The following is an 18,847-nucleotide window of genomic DNA, read 5'->3' on the forward strand; positions in this document are numbered from 1 at the left end:
TCTCAAAATGGTTAAGACACCATGGTGTGTTCGTGGATTTGTAGTTTGTGTTACAATATTTCTTTCTGAGGCGGGATAATTTTTTTATTTTTTTTTATTTATTTATTTTTTTTTATTTATTTATTTATTTATTTTTTTTTTAATGCTAGTTCGCAACTGCCACAATATTTTGGTAACATACTGTGTCATCATCTGGTCCTGTTGACGTACAGAGTTGTTGAATGATGCATAGGTCCACTTAACTATCTTACAGGGCTGAAATAGGAGAAAGTTTGTGATAAAAAAAAACAGGACCCAAACTGATGTATCAGTTGTTGAAGTTACTGGCGTTTTAATGTGTGCCAAAAATTTATGTTAGCCATCATGAGAAGAAACTCACCGATTAAATCACCATACCTATAAAATGTTGCACAGTTATTGCAGGACCACTTGCAGGTAATTCAGTATTTTTCACATATTGCCCTACCTTTGATTGGGTTGGAACCAGAATTGACTCCGAACAATCAGCTGAGGAAACAGATGACTACCTGATTGAAGAGGGGAAACAACAAACAGATGATTACCGATTTTACGTAGGAAAAGGTAAACAAACTATTTGTATAAGTGAACTGCTTCCTTCTTCTTCTAAAACTAAGGCCAATAACATCCTAAAAGTTTTGCCAAGTCCAAGAGCAGGTGCTGAAATTATGGAAAAAGAAATTGATGCATTTTACCTATTTGTTACTGATGGGATGATTGACAACATTGTGGAAAATACAAACAGATACATCCAGAATAGTAAAAGAGCTGAAGTTCAATATTCAAGAGGACGAGACTGCAGACGCACCACAAAACCAGAGATGAAGGCTCTTTTAGGTGCATTCTATCTAATAGGTATACAGACAGGAGGACACACGAATTGCTGTGAACTGTGGGATGCAGGTGGTGCAGGAATGAATATTTTATGAGCTCTCTTCAGCTATAAGCCCTTTTGCTTTCTGCTTTGAACTCTTAGGTTTGACGACCTAGGTACCCGGAATGAAAGAAAACAAAATGGGAAACTAGCACCTGTTTGGGACTTCCATCAATTAGTCAACAACTGCCTTGCTCAGTTCAATGTCAGCAAGTTCGTCACTATTGACGAGATGTTGCATCCCTTCAGAGGATGCTGCGGATTTGTACACTATATCCCTAATAAGCCTGCAGAATGTGGGCTCAAGATTTATGCCTTGTGTGATGCCAAAACATTTTACACACTTAACTTCAAAATTTACTGTGGCAAGCAGATGCCAGGATCCTATCTGAAGTCTAACAAACCTGATGCCATTGTGCAAAGATTAGTGACACCAATTGAGAAAACAAACAGAAATCTTATGACGGACTATTACTACAGTAGCTACCCTCTGGCTGAAAATTTCCTTGGCAAAGGTTTGGCTTTCTTGCAAACCACGGAAAAAAAATAATAATAATAATAATAATAATAATAAGAAGAAGAAGAAGAAGAAGAAGCAGGAAGTACTTAAAGAATTGCAAGCAAATAAAACCCAGGATGCCCAGTCATGTCTCTTTGGTTTTCAAGACGATTTTTGTATGGTCTCAACTATTCATTTAATGATCAAAGCTATGATTTTTTTTTTTATCAACAATGCTCAGCACAAATGAAATAGATCAAGAGTGAATTCGGACTACAATGCTACCAAAGGAGAAGTAGACACTGTACATCAGATGTGCTCATCCTACAGTACTTCCAGAATAATGTGACAATGGCCACTTGCACATTTCCGCAGACATCTAGTTATTGCTGTGATAAATGCAAACATTATTTTCAAATTCAACAATCCTGATAATAAAGAAGGGAGACTAATTTTTTGACACATCTTGCTCTGGACATAGTGGAAGAACATTTGAATCAACGAGCATTACTTGAGACTTCCCAAGGATATTCACGCCTTCTTGACCAAGTACAGACATGAAGAAGAGACCAAGGAGCCAACAAAACCTGGAATTTGTTAAATATGTGGCAGACATAAAAACAACAGAACCAAAACAGTATGTATCCAATGCAAGAAAAATGTATGCAAGAAACATAGTGTCATTGATACAAAATGTGTGCAATGTGAAAATGAGCTGCAGATGAAAGTTGACTAATTTATTGACAATCATAAATAGGAGTGGAAGTTTATGAATGCTCCATTTCATAATGTGTTCCCGTGTTACTTTCTTTTTACATGAATCAGTGCATTTAAGTTATATAATTAAAAGAACCATGAAGGTAATAAAGAATATCGGCATGTTATAAATTGCAATGAAAATAATAGAGAATTGTGAAGGCAACAAATACATAAAGATTATTTTTACTTAGGTTAAATATGTAATACTCATTGCAGTGTAAAAGCCACAATGCACCCACTCATGGAAGTATGAAAGGCACGCCCACCGTAGGGTTAATATTAATCGGCTGCATCTTGCATTAAAGCAGGATGTTGCTGACACACACAGCAATGATCAGTTTTACTGCAGAGGTTTCAAGAGGGAATTTGCCAATTTACAGTTTAGACGGCTGAGAGCCGGTGCTTCCCCCATCTGCGATAAATTGATCTGTGAAATAACTGCCAGTTGTGGAGCATCCAGATTCTCTGTAATAGCTACAAAAGGACTTCACCTCAGGAAAGCTGAGAAAACTCAAAGACTTCTTTCTGATTATATGGTATCTATTAATATTCTTAAAGCACTGTAGTAACTATGGCTGTTGATATGCAACAGGTTATGTTCACACTCACTTTTACACACAGTAGCATGTTCTACATGTTTCAACAGTTAAACTACAACGTTTGCATTCATTTGGGAAATTCTACTTTCATGTGTATGTGGCGCAAAGCAGTTGGAGGACGTGGAAGCAACAGGGTTGCATCATGTTTTTAAAAACTGTGTCCACTTAGGTTACACCTGCCAGCTGGAAATATTGTATGACAACTGAGGTGGATAGAATAAGAAGTGGATGGTGCTGCTCCTGCTAATGTTTCTAGTAGTTAGAGAATATTAAGATTCCATTAATCTGTAGTTTCTGGTCTCCGGACATTCTCATAGACCTTGTGATTGAAACTTCAGCGTTATTGAGAAACGAAAACATGTTTGCAAGGCAGTGGTGCCTAAAGAAATTCACACTTTAGTGAGAACTGCACAGTTACAAAATCAAGTGGTGGCATTGGATGAATCTGATTCCTTTGATGTCACATATGTCTCTGACATGTGTCTAAACACATCATCACTAATTTAAACAAAGAAAACCTCCAGTGAAATGAAATGAAGGGGTTGGAGAGTCATACTATTTTCAAGAAGGGAAAGCTGCAAAATTCAAGAACATACACACCTTCAACAATGATTCGCAGGTAGTATCCGTAAGTGATGTCAAGAAAAAGATTTATTGACAATGCTTGATTACTGGGATCCAAATATCATGAGTTCTACAAGGGTGTATGTTCTTCCTTAATTTTGTACTGTTGTGGGTAACAATGCTTTATATAAATTTTTGATAACACTATTCATGATAATAGTTCAGAACCCAAAACGACGGTGATTGTACACAAAAATTAAACAAATAAAGCATTTTTAATATTGTAGTTACATTTTTCCTTTCTCCGCAAATTTTACATTTTGGCACTTACATCCTTCTTCAAGTCAACCCTTCAATTGTCTGTATTTGGAGAGACCAGTAGAGTTAGGTTTGGGAGATTTATGTGCAGGTGAAAGATGGATGTGATGGGTGTTACTATCATGAAAAGGGGGGGGGGGGATGATTGAGGTGACATGTTTTAGGATGGACTCGATATTTAATGTTATAGTTGCATTTCAGAGATTGCTACATAATCATAATGTTTATAATTGGATATATTGGACAGATAACAGAGCACTTAGTAATGTAGCCTGTTTTATCTCTGTTATTATGGCCAAAGTGTCAGAGCTCTTGAAAGTGACAAGAACGTTTAGGCGTAGATTGGTTGGTAGGTCATGGATGGGTTGGTTGTAGGTGAGGAACTCTTGGAAAGGGGAGACAATATATGACAGTCATTATTCAAATAAGTGGTAAAGAAAATGCTTTCCACGGAAGTAGGCTCTTGTCAGGTCTTATAAGGATCCAAAATATAACAATTGGCCTTATATTTTTGTTAAATTATTCCAGTACATCACTCAGAAATGAGAATGTAGTTTGTTTTTAAATACTTGTTGATTTATCAAAAAGTTTCTCTATTGGGGCATATAGTAAATCCTTGCATAGAGATTAGCGCGTGTAATAAAAACAGTATGAAACACTCTACCGCTTTTGATGTTTAAATAGGTTAATGACATTATTTAGAGTATGGAGGGGGTATTGGGGAGTTGCATGTTTCATCAAATGGTAAACAAGTTTCTGTGAGTTATAGAAAGCAGAGGTGATCAACAAGCTTTAAGAGATTAAGAGAGGTTGGGTGGAATTAGTGGATTCTTTGGTGAGTGGTAATATGCCCAGATGGAAGCTGCATAAAAGTAGCTCCTGCAGGTGGTGGAAAAAATGTTGTCCTAACCATTAGAGAGTATTGATGTTGATCTCTGTCATAAGATGCATTAAATTATCCTCACAGCATGAAGGAATCTCCTGATGAGACAGGCAGAGGCTTAGAACAACATGAATTAATGAATGTGGGGCTTGTTTGGGGGAGGGGGGGAGGAAATGTAGTACTAGAGGATGTCGAAAATGAAAAAGGCAGTACTAGAATATAAGCCATTGAGAGAAATGATAGTGGTTAATGGTGGTAAAAAATATGGTTTAGAAGTTACACAATGCCAAAGGAAGAGTAAATAATATATGAATGAGAAGCTACATGCACAAATATATAATCAGAGACCTGAAGTTCGGGGGTATAAGCAACTTATATATCAACATATGAAAGTAAAAGCACTAAATGAAAAGTAAATAGGACTATGTACAATGGAAACAGAACTTTTGAGTGTTGCAAGTGCTGTGTAAATGAAATTCCAGAACTGAAACAACAGTCAAAATATGTAAATGTAAATATGCAACAACACTGGTAGACAAGAAGTGCTGAACAGAGGGACAGGGGGGGGGGGGGGGTGGTCTGCAACTGCTGAGGTGGGGGTTAGGGGCGTATTGGGAATGGGAAGAGAAGCAAAGTGTAGAAGTAGAGTAATCCTGTTGATAATCACCAAAGCAATGCGGTGAAACATGAGTGATGTTATTGTAATGCCCCACAGTTTGGAGACTGACATGCTTCCATGTGGATAAGTGGCTTGTTGCCATGCATACATAAGGTGCATGATGACTGCAGTGGAATTAGTAGATAAGATGACTGATTTTGAAGCTTGCTCTGTGTTTGATGGTGTACGAGATGTCTTTTGTCGAATAGGTAAATGAAAAGCTAGTATGAGTCCATTTGACTGTATTTCCAATGTAGGTAATTTATAGAACCTGTCTGGCTTAGCAGTAGGTAGTTTATTGGCCTCTGCTTAAAGTTACTTTGTCGCCTTTTGGCTGAAGTAATTATTGGTGCCCTTTAGATTTCACTTTCATTCTCAGTCCCCCTTCCCCACCACCACCACCACCGCCACCCCCACCCCCGCCTTCACCACTCCTACCCCGTAGTGTGGACTGACAGGAAGAATGCCTTAAATAGTGCCTTACTGCATGCCGTGTCCAAAATCACCTGCACATAGTACGTTCGTAGTCTTGTACATGCTCTTGAAAGGCAATATAGTGGCCAATCTGACATGACTCCACAGGGACCACACTGCTCATGTCTGAGTTGCTAGCTTCCTATACTTGCCAAGGAGTAGTTGCTTGTCTTCCTGGCGCACCAAGACTCATAACAATGGCCATCACGTGCTGGCATCAGGGCAGACATTTCGCGCATGAAATATTTCAGATTGAACCATAACAATGGCATTCTTATCTGGCTGTCTCATTAGACAGATAATGGCATTCTTATCTGGCTGTCTGATTAGACAGATGTAGAAGTTTCAATATGGACAGTCATATTCCTACTGCTTTCCATACCCTGGCTGCCCTATGAAGAGGGATAAGCCAGATGATTTGGAGTGAAACAATTTTTTCAGTTCTTGGTATGTACTGGGAACAGGTGGCGATATTTTTAGCGTTATGAAATTATTATTTTTGTGGAACACAATGAGGATAAATTTGGAGTCTCTGAGTCATCAGGAACGATTACTGATTAAAGCCCTCCCTGCCGGACAATCTACAGATTTTAAGGCATTTGAACAAATGAGTGACATACCAGCAACCATTGCTCCATACAAAGCTTTGAATATTGTCCAAGGAGTCGTCGTCCACAAAGATCTTACATTCCAGACAGATGAGGAGCTAGAGGACAATCTCAAAATGGCGAGGCATACAATTTGTACAGCACAAACAAAAATTTCTCGAGGATACAGGCGGTTTCGTTTGAGCCTTTGGAGGAAGTACCCTCTGAGAAAGTTAATCATGGTATATAGCTGTGACAAGAAGCCTTATGTACTGCCACCCATAAGTTGTTTCTGGAGCTCACACTTTGGTCATACGTCATCCTGCTGCACTGCGGACCCAAAGTGCAGAAACTGCAGACTATTGCTCAGCAAAGTAGTCCTTATGAAAAACTGCAGTTGTACAGAACACCATCCTCCTCATGCAATGGTTTGCCAAGTCCTTAAGAAAAGGTACAGGAATATAAGCCTGTTAACAACCTGTCATAGACTGAACTGCAATAAATAAAAATAAATAAATAATCGTGATGCCTATGTCCTGTTGACATGATAACTAATTATGCAAAAGTCATAGCCATCATCAACCCTCCCGTTCTTTCCCACGCCACACCTCAGTTTTTTCAAAGCAGGTTTCCCACCACCCTATTTTCTTGTGGTTCCAGTGGCACCATATTCTGGAACCACTTGCCACACCCAGCCAGAGAAGGAGCTTCTTCCTCCAGTGGCAGGACTCCCTCTCAGGACCTCTTTCCCCAGAAACCCTCAGACCATAGGCTCAAAGCGAGCCAGGACAAAGAAACCGCAACCTGCTAGTCCCAGGACGGTCTGTTCATCTGTCCCACACTCCTTGCAGGTCAGCCTCCACAATTATCTCAACCACTTAAGGTGGTAGGGGAGGAGAAAAATAATAACCTGGAATGGGTCCTCAGGTGTTCCTGCAGGCAGCAGACCCCACTATGCCACCGGATTCTGAACCAATGTCCATTGATGTGATTTCATCGCCACTAATGACAGGCAGTGATCCTGGGGTATGACTGGTCCTCCTGGCCGTTCACACTTAACTTGGGCAACTGTGATGTCATCAGTCATTATAACTGTAAGAGCTATTACTGTCACCTGCTGAAAGTAAAACTTGTTACTTCCTCCTCTTTTGCATTTTGTGTAGCTCTATGAGATACTTTACAGGTGACCATTCCCCAATGATCTGCGGTTATAGTGCATTCTGTTAGAACCATGGTAACGATGAGACTGCCTGTACACTGGTCTGTGCAGATGTCAGTTAGTGGATTCCCTTTTGTACCACATTGGAAACAGTAGCGGTGGAGGTGCAAATGATCTCAACGATCACCATTTTCAATATTTATTTACCACCATTTGGGCTACTATTACATCGAGTTGACCACCTTTAGTCAACAAGTTTGCTCCCTTTTCTCCTATTTGGGGATTTCAATGTGTACCACCCTCTGTGGGGGAGTATCACTTCATCTGGTAGAGGCCTTGTGATTGACCAGAATCTTACCAGTTATGATCTGTGTGTGCACAGTAGTGGCACTCCAATCCACTTCAGTGCCAATGGCATCTTCTCAGCTATTGAGCTAGTGATCTCTTTTTGCTACAATGGTCACTACAGATGATTTTTTTTTTTTTTTTTTTTTTTAATGGTGACCACTTTTCTGGTGATCCTGTCACTTCTTCCCCTTCACCACATTTCCCTTCCTTTCCCTTCCACGTAGGATGCTTTGAAGAGCTGAATGGCAGTACTAGGTTTTTTTCCAAAATTCGTCATTCAAAAAATAAGGGATCGTCTTATATTCATAGATTAAACTGTTGCTGCCAAGCTCAATGTTTCTACAGTGTTCAATAGATTGATGTAGGGGTTGTCTCATATGTACCGTTGAAGCTTTGGCTATTGATGTTTCATACAAATTTATTGTGAAGAATTCCAAAGGTCATGGGTTATAGGATACAATACTTTCGTTCAGATACACTCAATATTTCCTGATAAGCCAAAGCACTCGACAGTATCGATCTTGCTTGAACAATCACTTGATATTTTACTCGTGGCACTGGTGCAACAGGTATGCAAGAAACTGTGAACTAGCCACTACAACAATCCAATGCTCTGTGTAAACAATTAACAATTTTGGTGAAACACAAGAGGAAATAGCATTAAATTCTATCTGATTAGAAACTTTTGTTGTTTTTGAACAGGTTTGCAATAAAAACTCTCTCACATGTATGGATACCATATACATACATTTATACTGCTTTTTAAGTGAAGGTAACATACCAAGGCAAAAAACTTGTCCTTCAAAAACCATTACTTAATTCTGAACTTAATTCAATATTTCATATGATTATGAGAACAAATGACTTAAGAAGTGGGTTGCAAATGAAAAATTCAGTTGCAATTCATGTATCAGAATACCAGGCTAAATGTTACCAGCTTTTAATCAGCTGTAGAACAAGATGGTGGCATTCAGATGAAACAACAAAGAAAGTGGAAGAATAAAATACAGCAGAAAGAACTGTTGTGGAGACAGTATCAATAGACGTCACTAGATAACAGAATGAACGAAAGTTTGAGAATTGGAATGAATCATGATTACGATCTTTTATTTATGTATTATTTACTGTTGTTACACATGGCCGTGCCTAGAAGTTATTTCCATCTGTGTTTCACTGTTGCTCAAGCACTGCACTACAGAAGGCCTGGAGGGGGAACAGTGACACCAGCTTGGCTGAGAACTATCATGAGGGTGGGGAAGGGAACTGTGAGTGGGCAGCAAATTTTGTGTGGGAATCTATACTGCGTATTTTGGTCTTTTGTAACCATTTTGAAACTGCAGTTTGCGTGAATCCATTTGTACTTGGAATTGAAGTGACTTTAAAATTGGACGAATACTCAACAATAGCAGACATTTCTGAAGAGAATGCTAACAGTCTAGATTGGAGCCAGTGACATACTTATGGTTTCCCGCAGCATTGTCGTAGATATTCACTTTGAGGGATGATGGGAACAACAGGGTGTGTGTCAGGTGCGATTCTACACAGCCAATGAGAGAGCGGTGGGCGGATCATATGTTTTTGTAGCAAAAGACATTGTAACATTCTCAAATCAATATAGAAATGAAACCTGCAATGTGGTCAGAAAAAAAAAGAAATCTCAATGTATTTGGAAGAACCACTAAATATTAACAACAAAGAAACAAGTTTCAAAGCTATCCTGTTAGGATGCTTACTAAAAATAATGGTGCCAGAGGCAACAGGCTAAACAAAAAAATACAGTGAAGATAAAAATTAATGTAAACAATTTCTTTTTGTTCATTTTATTCCTCCCCATATTATCAAATCATAGACAATAAATAAATTGCATAAGTTTAGAGTAGGTGTGATGTTAACATTTTAGGCAGATAACTAACGTCAATAAAAATTTTGATAGTTGGAACATGTTCAAAAATAAATTTTTCTGGAGGAGTCTCTTAAAAGGAGTGTGGTCATCTTAGGTTGAGGGTTGTCTTGTACTTGAGTAAATGTGGTAGTGCTGGTAGCACTATGACCCCTCCTTGGGAACAGTGTCTTCTACTCCCAGGTATGAGACAAACTCCATAGTCTTCTGGGCCACCAAAGGCCGACTGTTTCAGGTCTTGCCATTCAGCAGGGTTTTTTGTACCCGGCAACCTTTCTCATGCAGAAATGCCAAGTTGAAGACATCTTATGTTTTACTCGGCAACAAACCTATAATCATCCTTTCATTGACTGGGAACTGATGCAAATTGTTGCCTCGTCTCATGATAAGACCCCAGTTCTTACGATAGAACCTTTTAATTTTATTTCCAGGGTACATCTACTCAATCTTCAACCATATCTGGCTAAGAGTAGTTTTCTTTGACAACAGCAAGATGGTATCGCCATCCCTATCATGAAGCCAGGCAGAAACTCGATGTTACCATTCCATGGCCCTTCCTGACCCAAATATCTGCTTGGGTGCCCAGTGCTTGGATGTTCTTGCATAGTCCCAGTTTTTGGGCCTCTTTTTTGCTAAAAATCGGACTTGGCTGCCCCATATTCTTCATCTAAATACTAGTTGCAAGCAGGAGTTTAATACTCTCTGCATCCTTGCCCAACCCACTGTAAGATGCGGGTATTGCTACTTTTCCTTATTTACTGGAACCTAGTCATCTCAGAACAAATCTACCATATTGTCATCTCTAAATCGGCCATATTTAAACCGTAGTTTTATTTTATGCAACAAGCTACATCCACATTGTCATTCCAGAACCTTACAGAGTGTAGCTTACGTCTTGGCAGAATGGCACCTCCTTCTGGCTCTCTGGGCTAAGCAGGGTTTTTTGGATTCTTGACCCTCAGTATTGTCGGATGATTCCCAGTTAATTTAACTGGGTCAGGTAAAGGGGATTTTTATTGTCAGATACAACATTTTAAACCATGTATGGAGCAGGGGGTGGGGCATTAAGGTTGGGCATCCTCCCCCACATGATGGGTGTTAGGGGACCCCTCTACCCTCCCTCTTTTGCAGCAAGCTCTGTCATCTCTTTTTTATTGTTTTAATTGCTTTTAGATGTGGTTAGCCCTTTTCTCTGATGTATCCTATTATCAATAGTAGGGATGGTATTTCGATGAACAGTGAGTGCTATTCCCTTCTTTGTAACAGTTGGGGGGTGGGACAGCTGCAGGAGGAGGGACTGTCTCCGTCGCGTGCAGTGCCCATGAGCCTACTCACCTGCTGACTTGATTATTTCTCACCTTGATTTACTGTCATCAGTTCAACTGATGTTCATTGCATTTTTTGTCTTCTAACTTCCATTCACCATCCAGAGGCAGTGTTGAGCAGCAGACTGGCACATGTAAAAGTAGACTGTGGTAAAATATCAGATTTTGGGCAAAGCCATATTTTACAGCAGTCTTGAAGTCTACTTTTAAATGTGCTGGTCTACTGTCTGATGCCTCCTCGATGTGGTGAATAGCAATATGCTCTAAATTGTATTGTTCATCTCATGCAGAGGTGACAATATATGTAATTAAAACTGTGAAGTCTATTGCTGATAACTCGACTGAAAACCCAAAAACTGGTAATCAGTTAATGTTTTCTGATAAGCCTACAAACGGTTATGAGGGCCCTTTTGGGCATGAGTGAATCCAGTGAAGTGGTAGTATAAATGTTGTAGACAAAATTGATGTGTTCAAACAGCACAAGTGTGATGTCAGGAAGTAATTGCGGTACTTAAATTTTGAAATGGTGTAATTTAGTTCCTTAAATTATGTAATAAATTTCTTAGAAACCAAGTAGTTTGTAATGTGAGAATACCGATGTTACAGAGAGAGGATGAAAATGGCTGTGATAGTGCAAAGGTAGCTCTGCAGTCCTTTCAACAGTCTTCCATCTTGCATCTCTTTTAATAAGCCAGTGAGACAGTAAGATTTGTACAACTAAGTAAATCAGTGTTTTATATTTTTCAGCAAGATGTGTGTGAGTTTTTTTTAACTGATAACTTGCTGAATAATTTGCCCTTTTCTGTGAGTGGGGTTCGAATATAAGCATTGGAATTAATATTATTCTCTTTTTTTCTGATTAGGGTGTCTTAAGGTTTTGTAGATTATCAGTCAATATTTCCAGTTGTAATTAAGTTGAGATTTTATTTTGGAGTCTCTGTTTACAGCATGAAACAAAAATCCCCTCTGAAAAGCATTCCGTGCAGATTGAAATGTAATGTGGCCTTTTGAATCCTCCTCATTGAAGTTGTAGCAAGTATTTTTGTGCCTTTTATACTATATGGTGTATATATTACTGTCGGTAGAAGTCATTCATAGTTGGTTTGCTGTTTTCAAGGTTGAAAGACTGAAACATTAAAATGTTATGCCACATCCTTGTTACTGGTTAGTAACTGTTGAAATTAATTTCTTCTTTATAACTAGTTTATGACTTCCTCCTCCTCCTTCTCCTTCTTGTAGATAAGACATTTGCATAGTACATACAATTCGTAGTAATAGGACATGTATTTTTGTATTGTTTTAATGAATATGTACTGGTTAAGTATCTGCTGTGTAAATCTTCTTAAGCTTGTAATATGCTCCACTATTTCTGATATCAGAATACTTTTTTCGAAGTCGTGCCTCTTCAGTGAGTAAGCAATGTCTGACACAAAATTTCAAATTGTAATTTTGGTATTAAGAAAAATTTAATGAAGAGTATTGCATATGTATTTTGAACAACAGAAAATCCAGGATGCAATAACAACAGTATTATGAAAAGGATAGTTGCTACTCACCATATAGCAGAGATGCTGGGGTCACAGGTAGACACAGCAAGAAGACTGTCAAACAAAACTTTCTGCCAGACAGGCCCTTATCAGAAAACACACACACACACACACACACACACACACACACACACACACGACCTGGGTGCAGATGTAAAAGTTTCAAGGTTGTTTCCATTGGCCATCACACATTCATTGTGGAATGTTCTATAGTGGAGTCCACTAAATCTTGTGGAGCAACCGAGTATCCTTATGAATAAACAAACACTATTCACATGCAGGTTACAAAAATGACAACATGTCACATTGAACACTCCAGGATTTCAGCCATTGGCTGTTATTAACTAATATTATAAGCTTTTTCAAAAGTATAATAAACAGCTTCGTAAAATCATTGGACAAGGCATTGAATATTGTAGTAGGAGTAATTCGTGTGTCCATTGTGGACCCACACTTTTTACTTTAAATGCAAGTCTTTCTCCAGATTTTTATAGAGCTCCATATAAAGCAGTAAATAACAACAATCTCAAATCTATTGAGAAGGACTGCATGGCAAAATTAGTCAGACTTAAATTTTCTATTGTTGGTGATGTTCCAGAGGAATATAAATGTTTTACACATGTCAAATATCCACTCTTGAAAAGTGTCTCAATGAAACTCTTAAAATCAAGGTTTTGAGTAATTTTGTAAATAACATAAGCACCCTCGTTAAATGATATTTTGTACGGTTCAGTTATTTCATTGGATTGCACTTGAATTTCATAGTATTTTACTTAGCTGAAATGTACCTTCATAGATTCTTCCCAGCTCCCTTTGAAGTTTGAAGATTTGCCCCTTCCACTTCATTTCAAATTATTATATTCACAGTACACAATTTTGTTGTTGCAGGGAAAAGAAGAGAGAAAAAGAAAGAGATGAGCTGTGGAAAAGGCTTGCAGAACTGGAGGTGAATAATAAAGTAAAAAAGAAATAACCCTAACATGATTAAGTGATGTACTATAAAGAAGAATCATAGAACTTTATTTGCTGTTATATTTGTTGTGTGATGAACGTGTGTGGTGACCAGACTACAAGCTCTCGGTGATTGTCAGTGTTAGTCTGGTAGAGCAAATGGGAAAAGCAGCAGCCAGATTGGTGCTAAGCTAAATTTGTAAGAATGTGATTACTTCAGCTTCTAACTTGTCTTGAGAGTTGGGAACATGATGTCAGAAGCTAGAAGCAGCAAGACTGGGCGGGCGGGATTATTGTTCACCTCTGTGTGTACCTCCAAACCCAGATAATTCTTAGCAGATAAACTGAATATTGATGTGCATCCACCAAGTGCTACTGTTCTGCACAAATTGTTGGCATTTCCACTGACTGAAATCTTAATAAATATTAAATATATTTGATGAGATATTGTATAGCATGTATACATTTAAAAATGCCTCAGAAAATAAATCTGCAACAAAATTAATGTGTAAATCAAAAGTTTTATTTAAGTGTGCTTTTAGGCAAGTTGTTTACTTTTCAGATGATTGTAAATTCATCAGTGCTTCTCCTTTCTGTTTAAAGTTCTGTTTTCTGATTTTTTTCCCCCTAAAATCCAAATAGTCAAAGTTTCACTGTTTATTTTTGTGATGTTGGAGTAGATATTTATGGTAATACAACATTAAAGAAAACAGTTTTTGCCTATATGACCTGTCAGTCTTTTATAAAAGATATCAACTGAGCCTTCGGATGTGTGGAGCAGGCTTTGGGTGCCCCTTTTTTTATTTCTGAAATGAATTCTTTCACATTTTTCCATTCCTTCCCCCTAAAAAATAACTTTGTGTGAAACATTACCTGCCAACATCACTTTGAAATAGTAACATTTGTAAATGATCAGAATTTTGTAAGTGCTAATTGTTTTTGGAAAAGAGAGTGGTTGACTGCACATTATTTATTTATTTATTTATTTTGAAGAGCTGAATTTGTAAGGTAATATTGGACAATTTTTTCCAGTCTGCTGCTGAGTGACTGTAATGTCATAGTATTAGCAATCACATTGTTGTTCAAATATTAAAAAAAGTATATATGTATATTCCACAAAAGAACTGTATTCATCAGTCACCTAGTTGTTGGACACTTATTAGTTTAATAAAGAAATGCTTAATGTTTTACTGGAATTGTTCTGTCATTCTGTAATATTATCAATTCCAGAATTGTGTATGAGGCTTGAACAGATGCTAGCATTATGTGGATTCTCATAATTGTTTTATAGTGGTCGCAAAATGAAATTTAAGCTGTTTTTAGAGTTCACAGGATAATTTTAGGTTATGTTTTCTTGTAATATAATGATTTATTATTCTTGTTTTCTTTTTCTTTTGTAAAAATTTCACTTTATCATTGTTCAGTATACCAGTAGCAGGTAATGTTTATTCTGTTGAGCAGGATAAAACATTTCGAGGCAGGACCTCTTTGATGTTAGTTATGCTTAAAATAGCATTCCAATCAAATAATGGAATTCACAAACCCGTCACGCCCTGCTCTTTGTAGCAATGAATAAATGGTATTTGTGCAGATACCTTGAAAGTGATTCAGAAAATTTGGGATCATTTATATGCCTTTGATTTGTTAATCTAAACAGATATGTGTCGGTATTTATTATGCAAAGACTGATGAAAGGGTTACAGTAAGCAGTAATGAAAGTTGTCGAGCTCCTGTCAGTCAGGCTTCTTATTGTGCCAGAGCCCACGAATGTTACTAAAAATGGGCAAATTTATCAGAATTTAATCACTAGTCTTAGAAATAACAAATTATAACAGATGCTACTGATACTGCCATTTGCAAAAGCAAAGCTATCAGTCTCACACTGTAAAAGGGTGCACGCAGTAGTCATGTTTAGGCAGCAGCCCCATACATTATACATGTGTAGGTGTGGGTTTAACAATTTCACTTGATTATTGTAATACATAAGTATCATGATTCTTCTCAAGTGCATTGCTTTTTGTTCAGCTTCTAGTGTCCAAACATGGTTTTATTCCAAATTAGAAAAAAAAAACAAATTTCATGTGCTTTTTCTTGACCATATCTTTGATACTTGAACACTATTTTGTGGGAAACATCATGTGATTGACCATGCATTCAGTTTTCACATGCCATGGTATAGGACAAACACTTTTCAATTATGAACTGAGAGCAGTTGTCAAAAAAAGTAAATTCTGCAATTACTAAACCAGATTGTGTCTTCTAACTCTTCAGGAATGATTTGCACTTGTTAAGTAGCCAAAGATGATAGAACAAAACTAAAAAAATTGGTTATGTGAAAGATTTCCATGAATTAAAACAGCTGCTAACTTGATACTTACTTACATTTTCAGTTAATAAAAACCAATTCTTATTTGTGAGCAGTGTCAGTATGTAAACAGTTTGATAGTGCATAATATTTGTACCTATCAATCTACCTTAATTTCCATTGTATACGTAATAGAGTTAAATATCATACATAAACATAATTTTATACATAATTTTGCTGTGGGATTATTTAAAAACATGACGGCATAGGCACCTACCCAAGGGCCCCCCCCCTCCCCCTGTTTACGCCTTAATATTCACTACAACCCCCCCCCCCCCCCAAAGACCCCAAATGACCCCAATGTAAGACACAAAGCATGTTCTGTTGTTTGAAACAACAGAATATCTTCCATTTGGCTCCTGTTTCTCTTCTTATTTTCACCACTAGACAGGTTGAGTTAGAACTGCTCTTTTCTTTTCTTTTTTTCTCCCTCTTTTTATAAATGTTGTGATTCTCACTGCAATTTACACATCGTCAGTTTCTTATTTATTGTCCCCTTTGTACAGGGATGTGTAAGATACCATGTTGATGATGACTGAATTATCAGATACAGAAAAACTGAGGAAACCAGCATGTCAGCCATGTTCAATAAGAGGGAAATTAATGGACCTGTAATATGTGAGGTCTGGTTTTGACCATGAAGTGACACTGTCAACAACAATCATTTCAGCACTCTTATGTGCTGGCAAATACCTGGTCTTTTTTGGGTAGAGCTCTAGAGCATTTGGTTTGAGAGAGAGAGAGAGAGAGAGAGAGAGAGAGAGAGAGAGAGAGTGTGTGTGTGTGTGTGTGTGTGTGTGTTTTTGCATGCTCAGTTATTCCCATCATTGGTTTTATTGCCTCATTTTATAGTTGCGATGTGTATAGTTCTAAAAATATGTTCCTACAAAATTCCTGTACAGAAAAGATGTTCTAAAAATCTAAAAATTCAAAGTGACTGATGAGATTGCAGGTTTTATCTTTTGATAAAAAGGAGAAACTTTTGGCTTTGATATGACAAGAGTCCCAGTTCATAAACAGAATGTACCTTTTGGTAATGTAACAGTTTGATTTTGTAAATGATGCGATTATTCATTTGTAAACTATTCCCATGCACAGTGAACCATACATTCTGAAGGCCAGTGGAAGTTTATAAAGTATGTGAGCCTGTACTGTGAAATGTGATAAATGTTAATGGGACAATTTTGTCACAGAGCAAAACCAGAGATTTATCATGAGTACTATATAGATTTTTTTGACATTTCACATTACAAGGCATTAAAGAAATCACAAAACATTTTATTCTTGTTTCCAGCTTATCATTACAAAACATATGGTGTATTTTGTTGTAATTTGCTGTGATTCATATTTTTGTGATCATCACAAAACTTCCGCACATACGTATTTGTGTATTTGTGTGTGTGTGTGTGTGTGTGTGTGTGTGTGTGTGTGTGTGTGTGTGTGAGAGAGAGAGAGAGAGAGAGAATTAAAGTGTGCTTGTACACACAAATTTTGTTTTGTGTATCTGTTGTATTAAAGTGAATTACAGAAATCACATGTTTTAAAGTTGTCTCCAGGATTTAACAACAGTTATTAATTCATGAGTAATAATGATGTGTATGTATTTTACTTCTGAATTTGTTGAATGTTTTTATTGTGTGCATGCAAGGATGTAAGAATTCAACTCATTTTTGCTTTGTGAGACTGTAATAATTGTGTTCTGTAATGAGGAAGAGTCATTCTTGCACATAATGTCATTTCTTAGTTTTAATACCTCCACAGTGCTGTTTACTAACTTTATATACAGCTGATTGAAACCTGAATGCATATTGTCACATGTTTACTATGGGCGTTAAAATACTGCCATTCTGTAGACTCGTGTCAACTGAAGCTAATAAATGTTGACACATTTACCCAACTATTCTGTGCCAAATCACAGATGACCATATATATCAGTTACTTTGCATAACATAGGATAATTCATACTTGATTTAAATTTTTGTATGCTGTATTTACTTAGACCTCAGCTGGTACAAACTAAATGTTGAAATGTCTACATGGTTGCCTAAAAAAAAAGGAACAGAAGGAGAAAGAGAGAGAGATATATATATATATATATATAAATATATATGGGTAAAAGAATGCATTTTTAAGGAATTGAGTGCTGCAGAGGTGATGTACATCAGTAATTTCTTGACTGTTTATATGCCACATCCCTTTTGTAGAGAAGTGAGATGTACCTAAATAATGTGTAATTGAAGAAAGTTGTCTTTCTCAGGACATTTCCACATAAACAGAACTTGTTACAGAAGCAAAACAACAACTAGTGCTGTTAATCCACTTTCTCGCCATTGTTGCATGTTAGAAACCCTACCCCCAGATCCAGCAGTGTTATTTTATATGTAAATAATGTGCATCAGTGAGAACATATACTTTCCCATTTCTTCCCTCCAGATTTGAGAAGTAACGGATCTGATGGAAAATGCCTTTTATAGGAATCTGAAGTGTCATGGAAACTATTAGTATGTATATTGCATTGAAACCAAATTTTAAATGAATAAAGAGTTGCAACTTGTGCTGTATAGTGTGTTTGTAATCATCTCAACCAAAGATATTCTTCCAAAACATTTATCATTCCTCACAGCTGCAGTTACACAAATTCCCATTTTGTCCAGATCTGTAGCTAACTTTAGAATATTCAATTTCTGTTTCTGTCAATAACATATTATATATGTGCTGTGTAACTGCTGCCATTTTAACAGGTTTTTATTGGCTAATAAGGCTATACATTCCAGAGAAGTTTTTCATGTGGGGGGAAACAAATTTTATACACATGCAAAAAGTAAACAAAGAAACTTACCTTTTTTACCAGTCACAGGTAGAACTGACTGCTTGACTACTGTTGGCAAAGTCGTTATCATGTGAGCCAATATAAATGTGGCCCAAATCATATTTCTCTGCCTCTGATATAATTATACACTGTCCAGTCACATTAATGCTACCACCTGTCAAAACCCTTAATAATCACCTTCTATAGTGC

General features: G+C 37.2%; 1 protein-coding gene across 2 annotated transcripts in view; it reads left to right on the forward strand.

Annotated features, from left to right (window-relative positions):
* Nucleotides 1–18,389, forward strand: part of LOC126471500 (serine/threonine-protein phosphatase 2A 56 kDa regulatory subunit epsilon isoform) — a 296,643-nt gene extending 278,254 nt beyond the window's left edge. For both annotated transcript variants that reach the window (XM_050099725.1, XM_050099718.1), the window contains one exon: nucleotides 13,401–18,389. Coding sequence is in view for 1 of the 2 variants with exons in the window: in XM_050099718.1 (XP_049955675.1) it covers nucleotides 13,401–13,485 (85 nt within the window). In the remaining variant the exon portion in view is untranslated. The remainder of the gene's footprint in view (nucleotides 1–13,400) is intronic.
* Nucleotides 18,390–18,847: the final 458 nt, after the last annotated feature.

Source organism: Schistocerca serialis, chromosome 1, assembly GCF_023864345.2.
Source record: "Schistocerca serialis cubense isolate TAMUIC-IGC-003099 chromosome 1, iqSchSeri2.2, whole genome shotgun sequence".
NCBI lineage: Eukaryota > Metazoa > Arthropoda > Insecta > Orthoptera > Acrididae > Schistocerca > Schistocerca serialis.